Genomic DNA, 19829 nt, shown 5'->3' with positions numbered 1-19829 from the left:
ACCACCTATTCTCTTCTCTCATGTGCCATGCTAGATGGAAGGGCTAATTTTTGGTTCCTGCAATCTAAAATTAGTCAAAAAAGGAAAATCAACTACATGCAGGGATGTCAAATAAAATTTAGACAGACATCAATGAAACAGGCAAATTCAGTTTTGAGATATGAGAAGTCAAAATTTTGGTATATTCCTACAAAATATTTTAAAATATAAATAAACAAACATATAAAATATGGATCTAGTCCAAGAAATCAGACTGGAAACATCAATCCAATGTTGAAGCGACTGTGGCTTCCATCAAAGTAGGCACTATAATAACTGCTCCTCCACGGCTCCACTCCCCATCCCCTCCCAGGCTTACGAGCAACCAATTACTTGTTGCGCTGATCTCACTCCCATTCACCCCTCCACTCAGATCTCAAAAGCCCACCCCCTCTCGCTCGCTCCCTCACTCCCACTACGAAGAAAGAAGAAGAAACAAGGAAGAAGGAAAGCTTCCAGAACCCGTCACGTTCTCTCCATCCTTACTTGGGATCAGAGATCTCTCTTGGTGCGATCCGGGGAGGGGGGAGGGCATGGGGCACGTGAACCTCCCGCCGTCGAGGCGCGGCGGCCCGGGGCGGCAGTGGACCCTCCTGGACCTCGTCTCCGCCTCCTTCTTCGCCGCCGTGCTCGTCTTCTTCGTCCTTGTATTCACCTCCCTCGGGGACTCCCTCGCCGCCTCCGGACGCCGCGCCCTCGCCCGTTCCTCCTCCTCATCCGATCCCCGCCAGCGCGACCGCCTCATCGCCCTTCTCGACGGTCCCCCCGCCCCTGGCGGCCACCGCGCCGTCATCGACGCCTGCCCCGCCGAGGAGGTGGACTACATGCCCTGCGAGGACCCCCGCCGCAACAGCCAGCTCAGCCGCCACATGAACCTCTACCGCGAGCGTCACTGCCCTCCGCCCGGGGAATCCCTTCTTTGCCTCATCCCCCCGCCCCAAGGGTACCGTTACCCCGTCCCCTGGCCGGAGAGCCTTCATAAGGTATCCCCTTTTTGATCGGTTTATGATAAAAAAGGATTCTTTTTACAGTTCCTGTGGTTCTTGATTTCGATCCTGGTGACGATGCCTGAACTATTGGCTGAACTCTTTATTTTTGATATGATAATCAGGAATGTCTCAGTAATTCATGTAACTATAGTGGAATCTTGTTTTCCTTTTAACGGAGTAATTATGGTTATGGAGTCACCGGAATATGCAAGTAGATGACTTCGAGTCAATATGCACAGAGAGAATTCGTAGTAAGATTTTGCTAGTACTTACTGCATGGCTAGAATTGTAGAAGTAATTATTCAGAAGTCTTATTTTCCTGTACTAGAACATGTTGTTAAATAATTAAGTGTTCCAGTGTTTGGTAAGAGAATAAAGTTTTGAGGAAAAAGAAATAGAGAAAAAAGGGATAAACTATTTTGAAAGATGCTTAGTTTTAACAGAGAAAAGAAAAAAAATGATAATTAAAGGGCAGCCTAGTGCACGAGGCTCCCATCATTGCAGGGTTTGGGAAGGGTCAGATGGATGCATGCCAAGCAACCTCGAAGAAGAATGGCACTTGGATTAGATAATTCCCTGCATCCTCATCAACCTTTTTGAGACCTATGCAATTTCTTTTATTACAGCTAAACTAGGAAAACTCTCGGTTTTCGCAGTATCTCATCTAATGCTTTCTTCCCTAGCCTTTTTTTGTTATGTTTTTTCCTTTTGCTCTCTTGGCAACTTTGCAGGATAGACATTCTCTAGGATAGTCCTATGTAGGCCTGTGCATACAATTTATGTTTGTGACAGAATTTGAGAAAGTTTGTTTCTACTTGCTTTGGAAGTGATGACCCCTTCAAGTCTTGGTTAAGGCCCCTATGGGTGCAGTGACTTGATCTGGTTGTCTTTATATATCTGCTACTTTCAATTATTTCTAACTGCACTTCTTTTAAGCTATCCACTGAAACCATCTCTCATAAACTTTATTGATCTTCAATCATGATGTTTGGATGTTTCGCTTCTAATGACGGCTTTTCTGCTTCGAGGAAGAGAAGTGCCTCCAAGAACAAAAGATAGAAGAAAAAATTATGCTATTGCTGGTATTTAATGCAGAAAATGAGAAATTACAACTTCAAATTATTTTTTTAAGGATCGGGCACCTTTATTTATATTAGCAAAGTTCTTTAAATCTATCCATGAACGCATCTACATTCATTTCTTGCTAAAAGGATAAGAGATTTTTACAAATAAGGGAAAAGAATCATCCTTGTAATATGTCGGGATTTGATTAATCAAGTATTCTTCTAAATCTGCCTAGATTTGATGTTATCAACCATATTTAATCATATCTCCAAGTTTTTGTAATCTGCCAAGATTTGATTATATCAGCCATCCTTTCAAATCTGTCTAGATTTGATGATATCAGTCATATTTGATCATATCTTCAAGATTTATTTTATCCTCTTGTACCAGTCTTTTTAAATTGGTTTAAATCCAAGCCTGATGTCAAATCCTTTTGCTTCTTGGTCAGCCTTTGATATGTACCTATGCTATAGTACCGTTGGGTACCATAACACACGGTATATGTATCTATGACCTACAGCTGAGGATTTTCACTTTAAAATCCACTTGAAAGTTCAATTATTATGAAAAACATAGGCCTTTTAGAGATTTCCATAAACCTTTATTTTCCGTCTTGGTCTTATAGAATTCCTGTTACATCCACATTAAACCAAATCTGCAAGGCAGCAAACCAAAGCTATCCTAGCATGGTAACATTGTCATTGCTTAAACTTCTTTGGTAGACCACACAAAGAATTAAAATGTGCCTTAATAGGTAATATAATTGAAGAAAATGCCTAAATTATGAGCAATATGATGAGTAGGAAAAAGTGGAAAGTGTGTGTTTCTTAAAGAAGCATTTGTTGACTGATTGGTTCATATGACATGGCACTTCACTTGAATTTGGTTGGTGCAATAGTTTGACATGAGATTTGGAGCAATTCATGTGGAATAACAAGCACTGATGCATGAGTTTGGGATAGTTTAGTACATATCGGAGGGAAGGGAATGTGATTTCCTTTACGACATCTTGAGGCATGCAAAAACAGATGTTTGTTTGACATTGATCATATGAATTTTGAGATTTGTGTCTATAAGCTCAAGAAGTTTGCAGATACTTTTCCCAATTTAATGATTTTTGTCATTGTTCTGAAGACCTGTTGCTATTGTTATGAGATATCTGATTTGTGGAAGTCATCAAAGTCATGAGATTTTTGCATCATGATGGTTGGTTTGTCTCATAAATCCTTATTTGAGAGTTGAGAAGTAGCTTTTGAAAGAAGTTGCAGTTTAGGAAGTGTGGTTGTGGGAGCAAATGATGCTTTGTACTCACTCCTATAGCAACGACTTGTGTACAAAATAACAGACTTTATTATCTACCTCATGTAGGTAATTGTGTACAATCATAATATAGCCCTATGACTCAATTCCATGCGTTTTAACTTCATCTTTGACTTAATCCTTCTTCAAATTGCATTTTTTTCTTGAGTTAAGCTTATCCTGTTTATAAGCCCCAAAATTATATACGGTGTGCTTTCTTGTTCATAAATCATAGAATAATTACCAAGTGATCTCTCTCTCTCTCTGTGTGTGTGTGTGCGCGCCCGCGTGCATGTGCACATGCGTGTGCGTGCGCACGTGTGCTATTAGATTTTTTATGACTTGAAGTATGTCATTTTTCTCAGAAACTCCTTTATATGCGGGCATGGAATTCAATTTTGATCATTCTTCCACAAATATATTCATGTTCTAGTAATATCTTATTCATGCTTGGGTGTTTGTGGTAACTGAATTGTTATTTAATGGTTTAAGTATGTGGGGCCTTAGCTAATGTACTATGTCCTCTTTTTTAGGTGACCAGCAGTCATTCTTTTTGGAAAAAGAGGACAATAGGCATGCTAGGCTGGAAGGACCATGCCAACTGCCTCTTTCATCCTGTCTTTTTCATCATTTCCTACTATACTTCATTTTAATCATTTCTTTTGTTCGTCTCACTTCGTGCTCTTCTACTCTTTAATTCCTTTAATGGGATGGAAACCATACAGGTGATGTATCATAACCTTTAAGTCTATTAAGGCAAAATTTTGGTGCTATAGAATCTAGGCCTTTAATCCTTTCATAGCACTAGAACAGTCTTCCATAGCACAAGAGCAGTCTTAGGTTATTTCAGCTTTTTCTTAATTGAGAGCACATCTTCTTGGGACCAGCTTGATTTGAGATCTTTTCCATTCTTTTCTTCTTTAGCATTCTTGTAAGAGATCCATGTTGTCTCAAAGCCTTTCATGAGTTTAAACCACACGGAGGCTACCACTAAGAGAAGGGCATGCTTGTATTCTTTGATATGTTGGCTATTTTTGCTGTTAAGGCTAGAATATTCTGTTTACAAAGAATTTCAGAAGGTACTTGCTATATGTGAGGGTGCCTTGGGACTACATGGCACTTATTTGGAAGTTGAGATCTCAGTTTGACACCTAGGCAATGCATTTAAAGATAACTTTTAACTTTAACTGTATAAATAGAATGAAATCAGAAGAAATAAAAAAGGTTTTGTTAAAAAAACACTTGCACATATATTTTAGGATTTTACGTAAGCAAGAAGCACTTACCAAAATAATGACAAAGAACAATGGTTGAATGTGGATTTCATTGTTTAGTACCATGTGATGATTTCTATGACTTGTCTCAAACAGTGTGGCCTTATCTTATGAAAGTCATTTTCCTCCCTGAATTATTTTACATCTTCAAGTTGTTTCATACTGAAATGGAAGATGTTCTTTTAACTCCTACGAATTTCAACATTTACAAATAATCCCTGAACTTTTGCTATTAGCTAGTTATGATGTATCTCTTCTGACTCAACTTGTCTTCTTTGAAGTTGTTCTTGGATCACATTACCACTACATCATTGTCTTTTTTCTTTAATTTTTGTCTCAGTATTCTTATCCTTTGCATTTTATTCTCTATTAAGATTTGTTCACATTGTTGAATCTTATGCTGTAGTGATATGAAACTTTGCATCTTACAAGTTCCAGATTGCTTGTATGGCATTATGCATTTTCAGTTTACTACTCAGAGGTGCTGTTTCTGAATAAGCTCTATGTATATTATGTTAAAACTTTTTTGTCTTTCACATGCTGAATTGTACATATGATTTTTCTGCTTTTGCATGCAGATATGGCATGATAACATGCCATATGATAAGATTGCTGAAAGAAAAGGTCATCAGGGTTGGATGAAGGAAGAAGGCCAATACTTTATCTTCCCAGGTGGTGGCACTATGTTTCCTGATGGAGCTGCACAATATATCACAAAGCTCAGACAGTTTATCCCTATAAATAGTGGTCTTTTAAGGACAGCTTTGGATATGGGATGTGGGGTAAGAGGTCAATCATTGTTGCTGTTTTCAGCTTGTTTCAGTGTTTTACCCCCTTCATTTTGAAACCATTCTGATACATGATTCATCCCTCCATGAAGGTTGCCAGCTTTGGGGGATTTTTGCTTAAAGAAAATATCATGACACTTTCTTTTGCTCCACGAGACTCACATAAATCCCAAATACAATTTGCTTTGGAAAGGGGAATACCTGCATTTGTTGCCATGCTGGGCACTCGTCGTCTTCCTTTTCCAGCATATTCATTTGACCTGGTTCATTGTTCTCGATGTTTGATCCCTTTTACTGCATATAGTTAGTACTCTTATCCTTGTGCTTTTACACATATTTACTTGCCTCTGCATTCCACTAATCTTTTTTTTTAATCTGTATATATCTAATGAGGGGGTTACAGATGGAACTTATCTTATTGAAGTGGATCGTTTACTTCGACCGGGGGGATTTTTGGTTATATCTGGTCCACCAGTGCAATGGACTAATCAGGACAAAGAATGGAGTGATCTGCAGGCTATGGCACATGCCTTGTGTTATGAACTTATCACGGTAGATGGTAACACTGCCATCTGGAAGAAGCCTTCAGAGGCTTCATGTCTTCCAAACCAAAATGAGTTTGGACTTGATCTATGTGGTGATACTGATGACCCTAGTGAAGCATGGTAAACTGTGCAAGATGTTCCTTCCTGTTTATCAATCTATTACTACATAAACCAAATAATAATTCTCACAGATATTTATCTGGATCCAACTGTATGCTTAAAACTAAACTTTTGTTTTGCAGGTACTTCAAGTTGAAAAAGTGTGTCAGTAAACCATCACTTGCAGGAGACATAGCTGTTGGGTCCATTCCTATGTGGCCAGATAGACTCTCCAAACCAACTGCAAGGGTCTCACTCATGAAGAATGGGGTTGATGTGTTTGAAGCTGACACACGGCGTTGGGTTAGAAGAGTTGCATATTATAAGAAATCGCTTGGGTTGGAACTAGGAAAGCCACGTATACGCAATGTTATGGACATGAATGCAATTTTTGGAGGCTTTGCAGCAGCGCTAAATTCTGACCCAGTCTGGGTTATGAATGTTATTCCTGCTAGAAAGCCATTAACCCTTGGCATAATTTATGACAGAGGACTTATTGGACTTTATCATGATTGGTGAGCTGCTGTTACATTCTTTGCTTACTGCTTGTAGATATAGGAAAGTTCTAACACACTTTGCATGTATCCATTTTTGCATGTTTTATACTAAAATGATTATTTGCTAAATTGAACTATGGATGCAATCAGTGCTCTGCTTGTGGCTAGGTGATTTCTTCCTGTGCAGTCCAAAAGATAGACGTGCATCTTTCTTGTAGTGTAGCTTGTGTCCTGGCTTATTTTTATGATAACAAGGTTTTGGTTTCAACATTTTTGGTAAGAATGATGGATACTAATCAAAATGTAGGTGACAAAATTCATATTTTGATTAAGCATAATATGCAGAAAGTTTGAAACTGTCAAACCACTCTGAATATGATTTAAGTGACTCCAATACTTCGTAAACTCAATCTATAAGTAAAAATTTTCAGCCCCTTCCTAGTCAGAGAAAAGATTTAGAAAATCATCAAGAGACCTCGAGGCCTAAGCACTTTGGCTTTCCTTACTAAACTTTCTATGTATTGCTTCAGATTGCTAGCATGCTATAGCAGTGGGTAACTGTTTCTTTGACCAGAAATTTTCCATGATGCCTACCAGCGAGCTAATATGACTCATTTTATTAAAAGAAAATATTAAAATATCTTTGTAAAATGAAACAGGAAGCTGAAAGAATTCTTATAGTTATATCGACATGGCTTTAGTTTTAACTGGAACAAGGAATTTAGTTAAATGCTAGATATGCTATGATGGACGTACCAGACTTTTGCTCTGCTTCTGAGCTTTTTTTGTTAATTTAATCGTGCTGGCTTGCATCCGGAGCAAAAACAGAACTACTAAAGTAAATGATGAGTCAAAGTGATGAATGTTTAATGCTGATGAATGGTGAATCACAGGCTTGCAAGATGACACTGGAAGAAGCAACGACAATTATTTTGTTAAAATGGAGTTGCCAAGTGTATATGGAAGAAAAAGTGACATCAAATCATGGTTCGACTGAAACAGTATGTAATATCCCGGCTTTCCCAGAGGAATTCAGTGAGAGGTATGTGTAAATCTGAAGATAGAATTGAGATGAAGGAGGATATTAACAGGGAAAGGAGAGGTCAGATTGGGAAGGGAGTTCAGATCGGAGAAAGAAAAGTTTTGGAGGGAATCTGAATATTTTTCTTTGCATGATTTGAATCTTTGTTACAGCTCCTTTTTATATGCAGTTACAAGTAATGTAAATACAATGTTTCCAAAATGAAATGCAACTCTAATTAAATGGAGATGGCATTTTTCAGGAATGAAATACAAATGTGAAATGAAATGCAAATGTTCCTAAATGAAATGTAAAATGAAATTCGAGAGGATATTTTTGAGGCTTGTCGGAGCGGATTGTTGGGTTTGATGGCTGAATCCATAATCCGAACCTGACAGAATAAAAGGGTTCGGAACCCTTTGGATCCTGTCGCTTCTCTTATTTTTTTTGCCTTCCTCTCCGAAACCCTAGCCGACTCTTGATCCTCTTTTGAAACCCTAGCCGCTCCCGAGGAAGGAGAAGGGTGTGCCCGACGTGGATCGAGATCTCCTAAAGTCAGACCAAGTCTTTCTGATTCTTTTGCTCCTCTACCAGCAATCCTGATGAGGATGAGTATTTCTAACTCATTTTATTTTATTTTATTTTTTTGCTAAGATGTTACATTCTCCTCTTCTTCAGAGGATCCTTGTTCTCAAGGATCAAACTGAGGGAATTGGTTCTTGAGTGACCAGTAGTCTTCCCATGTAGCTTCTTCGTCGAGGTTGCTCCATTTGATCAGTACTTTGGTAACTGCTTTGTTTCTCTTGCGGACCATTTTTCTGTCTAAAATTTTTTCTGGTTGGACTAACAGTTGTCCTTCTTCTCCTGTGAGGGGTACTGTTGGTGTTGCTTGCTCGGATTTCTGAATTTCCTGTTTGAGTAGAGATACATGAAATACGGGGTGTATTTTAGATTCCTCGGATAGATTAAGCTCATAAGCCACAGGATCAATTTTTTTTAGTATTTTGAATGGTCTATAATATTGTGAGGTAAGTTTTAAATTTCTGCGTATGGCTACTGTAGTCTGCCGATCGGGTTGGAATTTAAGATATACCATTTTTCCTACTTGATATTCTTTATCTATTCTTCTCTTATCTGTATTTGTTTCATGCGGTTTTGTGCTTCTTTAAGTCTGTCTCTTAAGATCTGTATCATCTTAGTTCTTTTTCTGTTTCAATCTGCCACTGTACCTTGCTGTTGCATGTCCATGTTGACTATCGGGTACATAGGAAGTGGATGTCCATACAGAGCTTGATAAGGTTCATCCCTAGGGAGGAGTGATAGTTGGTATTATACCACCACTCAGCCAGGGATAGCCATTTAAGCCCTCTGTGCAGACTGTGAAAGCATATGCATCTTAAATATGTTTCTAAGCATCGGTTTACTCTCTCTGTTTGTCCATCAGTCTGTGGGTGATAGGCAGTGCTCAGATGTAGTTTGACCCCCATTAATTTGAATAAGTCTTGCCATACCTGACTGGTGAAGATCTTATCTTTGTCTGATATAATATTTTGTGGCATCCCATGTAACTTGTATACTGTGTCTAAGAATGATCTTGCTACATTCGGTGCTGTATAGGGATGAGTCAAAAGAATAAAATGTGAATATTTAGTTAATCGATCCACCACTACTAATATAGTGTCTTTACCTTCTGATTTTGGTAATGACTCAATGAAATCCATACTGATTTCTCGCCAGACTTGTATGGGAATTTGCAGAGATTGTAGTAGCCCTGCATATGGAGTTTCATCAATTTTATTTTTAATACAAATTTCACATTCTTTTACTAGTTTCTCTACTTGCTGTTTCATTCCTGGCCAATAAAATAATTGCTCAACTCTCTTATAAGTATGGTTTATTTCCTGAGTGCCCTCCTAAAGCTGAAGCATGCATAAGTTCTAGGAGCTTTTGTCTCAACTCCCCTGTTTTTCCAATGTAAATTCTCCCTTTGTACTCAAGCACTCCTTGTTTATAAATGTATTCAGTGTGTGATTCTGGTTCTATGAGTACTTCTGCTATAATTTGCTGAGTCTGTTGATTCCCTTCATAACTGTTAGCTATTTCCAAACTCCATGTAGGTACCACTGCTGTAATAGCTTGCATCCTTTCTTCTTCAATTCCCCATCTCGATAATGCATCTGCAGCCAAATTTTCTTTCCCCTTCTTATATTGTATCATATAATCCAACCCCATAAGCTTCATCATACCTTTTTGCTATACTGCAGTAGTTACTTTCTATGCTAATAAGTATTTTAAATTTTGGTGATCTGTTTTAATGATGAAGGGTCGGGAACTAATGTAGTGCTTTCATTTTTCTACAGCCAGCAAAATAGCTAGGAATTCTTTTTTATAGATAGAAAGTGCTCTGTTCCTTTCACTTAGTCCTTTACTGAGGTAAGCTACAAGTCTTTCTTATTGTGTAAGAACTGCTCCAATTCCATATCCACTTGCATCTACCTCCAAAGTGAAAGGTAAGGAATAATTCGGCATAGCTAGAACTGGTGCCGTAGACATTACCTCTTTTAACTTCTCAAATGCCTTTTGTGTGGTTTCATCCCAATGAAAATTATTTTTTTTAAGTAGCTTTGTTAAAGGTTTGCTAATAGATCCATATCTTTTTATAAACCTTCTATAGTATCTTGTGAGCTCCAAAAATCCTCTCAAATCCTTCAATGTAGATGGTTTAGGCCATCTTTGCATGGCTATCACCTTCTCAGGGTCAGTTGCCACACCTTCTTTAAAAATTATATGTCCCAGAGGAATTCAGTGAGATGTATGTGTAAATCTGAAGATAGAATTGAGATGAATTCAGATAGAATTGAGATAGAATTGAGATGTATGTGTAAATTATCCCGGCTTTCCCAGAGGAATTCAGTGAGATGTATGTGTAAATCTGAAGATAGAATTGAGATGAAGGAGGATATTAACAGGAAAAGGAGAGGTCAGATTGGGAAGGGAGTTCAGATCGGAGAAAGAAAAGTTTTGGAGGGAATCTAAATATTTTTCTTTGCATGATTTGAATCTCTATTACAGCTCCTTTTTATATGCAGTTACAAGTAATGTAAATGCAATGTTTCCGAAATGAAATGCAACTCTAATTAAATGGAGATGGCATTTTTCAGGAATGAAATACAAATGTGAAATGAAATGCAAATGTTCCTAAATGAAATGTAAAATGAAATTCGAGAGGATATTTTTGAGGCTTGTCGGAAGCGGATTGTTGGGTTTGATGGCTGAATCCATAATCCGAACCCGACAGAATAAAAGGGTTCGGAACCCTTTGGATCCTGTCGCTTCTCTTGTTTTTTTTTGTCTTCCTCTCCGAAATCCTAGCCGACTCTTGACCCTCTTTTGAAACCCTAGCCGCTCCCGAGGAAGGAGAAGGGTGTGCCCGACGTGAATCGGGATCTCCTAAAGTCAGACCAAGTCTTTCTGGTTCTTTTGCTCCTCTACCAGCAATCCTGATGAGGATGACTATTTCTAACTCATTTTATTTTATTTTTTTGTTAAGATGTTACATTCTCTCTTTTCAGAGGATCCTTGTTCTCAAGGATCAAACTGAGGGAATTGGTTCTTGAGTGACTAGTAGTCTTCCATGTAGCTTCTTCGCCGAGGTTGCTCCATTTGATCAGTACTTTGGTAACTGCTCTGTTTTCCTTGCGGACCATTTTTGTGTCTAAAATTTTTTCTGGTTGGGCTAACAGTTGTCCTTCTTCTCCTGTGAGGGGTACTGTTGGTGTTGCTTGCTCGAATTTCTGAATTTCTCGTTTGAGTAGAGATACATGAAATACGGGGTGTATTTTAGATCCCTCGGATAGATTAAGCTCATAAGCCACAGGATCAATTTTTTTTAGTATTTTGAATGGTCTATAATACTGTGAGGTAAGTTTCAAATTTCTGCGTATGGCTACTGTAGTCTGCCGATCGGGTTGGAGTTTAAGATATATCATTTTTCCTACTTGATATTCTTTATCTATTCTTCTCTTATCTGCATTCTGTTTCATGTGGTTTTATGCTTCTTTAAGTCTGTCTCTTAAGATCTGTATCATCTTAGTTCTTTTTCTGTTCCAATCTGCCATTGTCCTTGCTGTTGCATGTCCATGTTGACTATCGGGTACATAAGAGGTGGATGTCCATACAGAGCTTGATAAGGTATCATCTCTAGGGAGGAGTGATAGTTGGTATTATACCACCACTGGGATAGCCATTTAAGCCCTTTGTGCGGACTGTGAAAGCATATGCATCTTAAATATGTTTCTAAGCATCGGTTTACTCTCTCTGTTTGTCCATCAGTCTGTGGGTGATAGGCAGTGCTCAGATGTAGTTTGACCTCCATTAATTTGAATAAGTCTTGCTATACCTGACTGGTGAAGATCTTATCTTTGTCTGATATAATATTTTGTGGCATCCCATGTAACTTGTATACTGTGTCTAAGAATGATCTTGCTACATTCTGTGCTGTATAGGGATGAGTCAAAAGAATAAAATGTGAATATTTAGTTAACCGATCCACCACTACTAATATAGTGTCTTTACTTTCTGATTTTGATAATGACTCAATGAAATCCATACTGATTTCTTGCCAGACTTGTGTGGAAATTTGCAGAGGTTGTAGTAGCTCTGCATATGGAGTTCCATCAATTTTATTTTTAATACAAATTTCACATTCTTTTACTAGTTTCTCTACTTGCTGTTTCATTCCTGGTCAATAAAATAATTGTTTAATTCTATTATAAGTATGGTTCATTCCTGAGTGCCCTCCTAAAGCTGAAGCATGCATAAGTTCTAGGAGCTTCTGTCTCAACTCCCCTGTTTTTTCAATGTAAATTCTCCCTTTGTACTTATGCACTCCTTGTTTATAAATGTATTCAGTGTGTGATTCTGGTTCTATGAGTACTTCTGTTATAATTTGCTGAGTCTGTTGATTCCCTTCATTACTGTTAGCTATTTCCAAACTCCATATAGGTACCCCTGCTGTAATAGCTTGCATCCTTTCTTCTTCAATTCCCCATCTCGATAATGCATCTGCAGCCAAATTTTCTTTTCCCTTCTTATATTGTATCACATAATCCAACCCCATAAGCTTCATCATACCTTTTTGCTGTGTTGCAGTAGTTACTTTCTATGCTAATAAGTATTTTAAACTTTAGTGATCTGTTTAATGATGAAGGGTCGGGAACTAATGTAGTGCTTCCATTTTTCTACAGCCAGTAAAATAGCTAGGAATTTTTTTTCATAAGTAGAAAGTGCTCTGTTCCTTTCACTTAGTCCTTTACTGAGGTAAGCTACAGGTCTTTCTTATTGTGTAAGAACTGCTCCAATTCCATATCCACTTGCATCTACCTCCAAAGTGAAAGGTAAGGAATAATTCGGCATAGCTAGAACCGGTGCCGTAGACATTACCTCTTTTAACTTCTCAAATGCCTTTTGTGTGGTTTCATCCCAATGAAAATTATTTTTTTAAGTAGCTCTGTTAAAGGTTTGCTAATAGATCCATATCCTTTTATAAACCTTCTATAGTATCCTGTGAGCTCCAAAAATCCTCTCAAATCCTTCAATGTAGATGGTTTAGGCCACCTTTGCATGGCTATCACCTTCTCAGGGTCAGTTGCCACACCTTCTTTGAAAATTATATGCCCAGATATTCCACTTGTTGCTGTCCAAAAAAGCATTTAGATCTTTTTGCATATAACTGATTCTTTCTTAATATAGTCAATACTTCAATGAGATGTTCCACATGCTCCTCTAAGGTTTTGCTGTATACCAGAATATCATCAAAAAATACTAGCACAAACTTTCTAAGATAAGGAGAGAACACCTCGTTCATGGTAGCTTGAAATGTGGCTGTTGCATTAGTTAATCCGAAGGACATCATTAAAAATTCATAATGTTCTATGTGAGTTCTAAAAGCTGTCTTATATATATCTTCTAGGTTCATTCTGATTTGATGGTAACCTGATCTCAAATCTATTTTAGAGAAATATTGAGATCCTTCAAGTTCATCCAAAAGATCATCAATTAAGGGTATAGGATATTTATCCTTCACTATTGCCTTATTGAGTTGCCTATAATCCACACAAAATCTCCAGCTGTTATCTTTTTTTTTTTACCAATAATACAGGTGAAGCATATGGACTGGTACTAGACTGAATAATGGTAGTTTTAAGCATTTTCTGTATTTGTCTTTCAATCTCATTTTTTGTTCATATGTATATCTGTATGGTCTGATATTAACTGGATTAGTGCCCGGTAACAAAGGTATTCTGTGATCTTGTGGCCTACTGGGTGGCAATCCTTTAGGCTCTTGGAACACATCAATGTACTGTTTTAATACTTTATTGAATGAATCAGGTATCTCTGCCTCTGTTCTTTTTTCATCAAAATTTTTCAGTTGCCCAACTGCACAACAGTCTCTTTTAAGTTCAGACCTGTACCACTGTGTAGCAGTGATCATTTGAAGTTTGGCCTTAGTAGTCTTTAATTTAGATCCTTCTGTAATACCTTTCAATGTCATCTATTTTTCTTCCTTAATAAAAGTAACAACATTATCCAAATAATCGAAAGTTACTTTACCATAGATTCTTAGCCAATCAATTCCCAGAATTATGCTAGATCTATCTAATCTAATCACCCTTAAATCTGCCTGATATTATTCTCCCTGCATAGTTCATTTAAAATTGACATATTTGAGCTTACTCAACACTTTGTGTCCATTTGCCACTGTTACCACTAATGGGTTTGCTGCAGTAATTGTAGCCTTCACTTCTTTAGCCACTTAGTAATTAATAAAGCTATGAGTACTTCCTGTGTCAATTAGAATGACTCGAGTTTTATGACCAGCTTCTCCTTGAATCTTAATAGTTTCATTTTGATTTTATCCCATTAAGGCATATACAGCTGTTTCTGTCTTTATCCTTTCTTCTGTCATGGTCTCTTCCTCTATCTCTTCTTCCTCCTCTTCCTGCAATAGCTGTTCATCAAATACTTCATCAGCTTCTGTTGTGGCATTAACAGATTGATTCACTTCAGTGAACACTGATGCCCCGGATGATATTTTTCTCTACATTTGAAGCACAGGCCAGCCGCTCTTCTTTGTTCCCACTGTTGTTTATTATCCTTCTGAAATAATTTCTGATTTCTGAAGGTTTGAGATTTTGTGTTTTCCTTCTGTACTGCTGGTTTAGTGTGAAAATATTCTACTGTCTTAGTTGTGGGTATTTTGTAAATCATGTTGTTCCTTTTCCACATCATTAACAAAATCTGTTCATGTAATTTAGCTTGTTCGTATACCTCTTCTAAAGTTGTAGGATAAGATAAATCAATATAGGGTATCAATTCTTCCTTCAACCCACTGATATAGCTTTCTATAAAATACCTTTCGGTTAATGCTGGATTATATTGTATCATCCTAGCTCTCATATCCTCAAACTTTTCTTGATACTTCTCCACAGTACTTATCTGCACCAATTTATTAAATTCCCTGATCAATTGTTTCATATTTCCACCGTCAAATCTTTTGTTCACTGCTTCCACCAATTCTTTCCAACTCAAATTTGGTTTATCAATTAAGTACCCTTCCTTCCATCCATGCGCCTTTCCCATGAAATGCATTGTAGCAATTTCCATCCACTGAACCACTGGAATCTGATATATTTTAAAATATTATTCACTTTTACTGCTCCATTCTCTGGGTTCTTCACCATTAAAGGTAGGAAATTCTAACTTTGGATAAGGTAGGTGAAGTGGGGTCCTGTTTTGAATATCACCCATCCTATCCAATGGTTGATAAGGTGTGGGTAGTATTCCTTTACCTCTAATTTCAGTTGCTACTGCTGATGAGCTACAGCCAGGTGGCTCCGAACTGTTTGTTCTTCCATTTTTTGGGGCTGATGGATTGTTGTTTGCAGTGAATGAAGGAGTGGGTTGAAAAACTGATGGCTGCGGCGAAATTAGCTTCAGCAACTGCTCATGCCTGCGATTTTGTTCCTGCATCATAATTTCATGCCTCCTGGTAGCTTCAATTTGTAAAGCTTCATATCTCTGTCTTTCCTCAATCTGTATTTCATCTAACTGTCTTGCAAACACACCCAACTTTGTATTGTATTCCTCAGATACTTGTTGTAATCTGTTTTCAATATGGTTGTGGCAGTCTGTGGTAAATGTTTGCATTCTTTCTTCCAGTGCTCGTAGGTTTTCACAGATATCTTTTAATCTGGTTCCTTCTGCCATTTTTTACTGCACTCCAGAAAAAATTTTTAAAATCTGTTTTGAAACTGTTTGACAGAGACTAAAAATTTTTATAACTCCTGGCTACAGCAATTCAATTCAGGGTGGCCAATGATGATTTCATGAGGCCAGGTTGCTGTTCCTAACTTATTAGAACAGTAATCACTCTTGTAGACCCTGATACATTCATCACAATCTATTCTAGAAATAGATCTAATCAGTTTTGAGAGTGTTACCTGATGTTGAGTGTCTTACTTGATTGAATGAAAATTCTACTGTCGATCTCTAACCTGGACTGTGCAGCACCACAAATGGCTGATTACAGTATCAAGCAAGCTTCACTACTGTTTTCATGTCATCTTGTCGCAGGTCCAAGGTTCAGATCTGAGCTCTGATACCAAATTTTATAATATCCCGGCTTTTCCAGAGGAATTCAGTGAGATGTATGTGTAAATCTGAAGATAGAATTGAGATGAAGGAGGAGATTAACAGGGAAAGGAGAGGTTAGATTGGGAAGGGAGTTTAGATCGGAGAAATAAAAGTTTTGGAGGGAATCTGAATATTTTTCTTTGCATGATTTGAATCTCTGTTACAGCTCCTTTTTATATGCAGTTACAGGTAATGTAAATGCAATGTTTCCGAAATGAAATGCAACTCTAATTAAATGGAGATGGAATTTTTTAGGAATGAAATACAAATGTGAAATGAAATGCAAATGTTCCTAAATGAAATGTGAAATGAAATTCGAGAGGATATTTTTGAAGCTTGTCGGAGCAGGTTGTTGGGTTTGATGGCTGAATCCATAACCTGAACCCGACAGAATAAAAGGGTTTGGAACCCTCTGGATTCTGTCGCTTCTCCTGTTTCTTTTTGTCTTCCTCTCCGAAACCCTAGCCGACTCTTAACCCTCTTTTGAAACCCTAGCCGCTCCCGAGGAAGGAGAAGGGTGTACATGGCGTGGATCAGGATCTCCTAGAGTCGACCAAGTCTTTCTGGTTCTTTTGCTCCTCTACCAGTAATCCTGATGAGGATGAGTATTTCTAACTCATTTTATTTTATTTTATTTTTATTTTTTTGCTAAGATGTTACACAGTAATCCTTAAGCTGCACTTGCTTGTGGATTGGAGTGAACACATCAATAGTGACATGTAAATTGAAGAGGCTAATATTCTAGGTTAGCCATTGGATGCACTGACTGAGAGTTTCAATATGCAGTGGATCTGAATTTATAATGTCAAGTGGTAGCAAGGACTGGCATGGGATGGAAGTGTAATGCCATAGGAAATAGGATATGATTTCAGTGATATGCAAGTAGGTAGATGTGCCACCAATGGATGCTTTGTTGGAAAGAAGGTAGCTGTCAGAAGAGGCACTTGTGCGCAATGCATGTCCAATATGTTAGTGTTTCCTTATTATTACAGTAAGGGGGGGAAATATGGGTAATGCCCAGTGTCAGGTAGGTTTTAGAGGTTATGAGTGATCATTGTTATTAAATATGGATAAGGACATATTTGGGATGGATGTAGATAATACGGATTATAACTTACACTGAATGTAAGAGAATTGAGTTGGGAGTTATTAGTGTCTAGATAGGTTATTAGTTGAATGTGAATGGCCTAATGGGAGGATTTAGTAGCTCTTCTAGGTAATATGGTTAGAGGCAGAACACTGCATTATTTGCTGGGATAACCATCAAATCTTACTGTTTAGTTCTAATCTTTGTAGAGAAGCAAAGATGAAAGAAAGATAAGAAGAACAGAGAGGTGGCTGTGCTTGACTTGTTAGTTAATCATTGGATTTCCCCATTTTGGTGAAGAGTTCTGAAAGTTGGAGCTACTTTCAGAAAGAAAGGTTGGTAGGCATTTCTGGATTAATCTGTGGTTGTGGACATAAACTTTTACTTGTGATCTTCCTCTGGTTATACTACATAGCAAGAAATTCTGATTCCTTAATATCTGATCAGATCTATGCTTCTGAAGTTGGTGATGTCAGGGCTTTCAAGTTTAGGGGCACCCAGGTTTTGTTTTGGAAGTGGAGTGTTCATACAATGCGAGTATGAGTACAACCCAAAAAATTAGAAAAAAGGATGTCCCGAAAGGACATCGGTAAAACAGACACATCCGTCCAAGTACCACCTCCAGCATGGTCAGCGACATAACTCGCAACCCAGTTAGTGGCGCTGTTTGCCTTGCGGTAAACGTGCCTAACATCCACGGAAGCACACCCTGCTAATAGGAAGCCAATGTTGCGAACAAGCGGGTTGGAGGCTGTAGCTCCCCTTGCCTTTGAATCCACTTGACCACCGTAGTCGAATCCCCCTCCACCACCAGCCACTCAGTCCTGAAGCAAAGCCTCACAAAAGAAATGCCCTCCCAGGCCGCTTGCAGCTCTGTAGCGGGTACGGTGGTCCCAAAGAGGTGGACCCTATTAGCTGCAATGCACCTGGAGTTAGGGCCCCTAGTGACCAAACAGCACCACCACAACCACCAGTCGCACTACTGTTGAAGTTGACATTGAGAAAGGGGCACCCAGGTTTAGCAAAATTTTGATTGAACAGAACTGTTCAAGATGCTCTCTAATTTGCCACAACCTTCTGGCCATATGAAGCCATCTTTCTTGGAGGCTATATGGTAGCAGGGTATTCCCAGTCTGCAGATTTTAGAACTTATTGAATGATATTGGGCTTATATGTCTAGTAGCTAAATACTGTAGGATGGGAATATTCCTACAAAGAGAAAATTATATGGCTTATGATTCATAACAAATTGCTCATATTTGACAACCACAACAAGAGCGGGCGGGGGAATGGCTAATCTTATGCAAGGTACTGGATGAGACTGAAGAGCATTGGTTCCTCTGCTTGCACCCTTTTAAACATTTGTATCTCAGCATCAAACACCTCTTCAAGGTGAAGGATGCTCTGGGGTCAATCAGGTCTCCTTGGAATGTGGTGGGGGAGGATGGTAGCCTGGACCAAGAGTTGGACTGGGACTGAGTCTGTCTGGTTGCAACAATTGTGGCAGGAGTGAATTGCCTGAATTTTCTTAGTAAGGTGTCATCTGGCTTCTTCACCATCTGCTATACTTCATTGGTTCATGGACAGGGGCAGGGTTGAAGAAGAGGGCCAAGATGGGGTTGTCTTGTGCCATATTCTAGTTGCTTGTGATGCCAGAGTAGCAGTCTGATTGGGACTCTGTTTAAGCGACAATCACCGTATTTCCTTTTACTTCAGAACTCTTGTTTTGCTTTCTGTTTTCTTTTTCAGCTTCTGCTGTGCATTTGACATGATATAATGAATTGTTTATGGAGGGTGAGGGGTGTGTTTTGTTAAATGGAAGGTGGTAAGGAGCCTGGTATATGCTCCCAGTACTTCCTTCCCAGCTGTTTTCATCCTTCCATCTTTTCCTTTCTTCCCTCTTGATACCCTCTAAGCATTATTCTTTTTGTATCATTTCAGTAGCTTAATGAAATATTGGTGACAACATTACCATTACACTCAAGAAAAAAATGGAAAATAAGGAAAATAAATTTCAAAAGTTTCAGCCTCCATTAATGGTATTGTGCAAGAGAATCACTAGGATAATCTATAGAGCAAAAGAGTGAATTGCAGCAACTGCTTTGTAATTTTGCAAGCAAACAACAGAAATTTAAAAAATATCCTTTGCCAATGCAAGTCAATTAGAGGCTTGTGGGAATTCTTTGGGAGGCTGCTCAAGTTTGTTCCGATAGATCACATTGTAGAAGCAATTAATCAACTAATTCAAACACAAATTCAGGACAGATGCATGGATGATTTGCTATTTAACTGTGATTCAATGGTCCCTTCAACTTGAAAGGACCTAAAGGCTTTATAAAACAATTTAGTAGATTTTTGTAATATGGTTTTCTCAATATTGACTTCTTGTAACTGTGGAATGAAAGCAGGCATAGTTGTTGGTTCATTTTTTT

At 38.3% G+C, this 19829-nt stretch overlaps 1 protein-coding gene across 3 annotated transcripts in view; it reads left to right on the top strand.

Annotated features, from left to right (window-relative positions):
* Positions 1–283: 283 nt before the first annotated feature.
* Positions 284–19829, top strand: part of LOC105043413 (probable pectin methyltransferase QUA3) — a 21908-nt gene continuing 2362 nt past the window's right edge. The window contains exons 1-6 of one of the 3 annotated variants that reach the window (XM_010920945.4): positions 284–1022; positions 5245–5448; positions 5547–5757; positions 5858–6119; positions 6242–6613; positions 7489–7731. In XM_010920945.4, the coding sequence (XP_010919247.1) occupies positions 573–1022; positions 5245–5448; positions 5547–5757; positions 5858–6119; positions 6242–6613; positions 7489–7501 (1512 nt within the window). In that variant the 5' untranslated portion in view covers positions 284–572 and the 3' untranslated portion in view covers positions 7502–7731. Of the gene's footprint in view, positions 1023–5244; positions 5449–5546; positions 5758–5857; positions 6120–6241; positions 6614–7488; positions 7732–15562; positions 15667–19829 lie in introns of those variants that run through there. The other 2 variants (XR_003800648.2, XM_010920944.3) reach the window with 2 other exon arrangements.

This window comes from Elaeis guineensis, chromosome 4 (genome assembly GCF_000442705.2).
Source record: "Elaeis guineensis isolate ETL-2024a chromosome 4, EG11, whole genome shotgun sequence".
NCBI classification, from domain to species: Eukaryota; Viridiplantae; Streptophyta; class Magnoliopsida; order Arecales; family Arecaceae; genus Elaeis; species Elaeis guineensis.
Note: the sequence above shows the minus strand (reverse complement) of the source record. Positions and strands in the feature narration are given on the sequence as shown.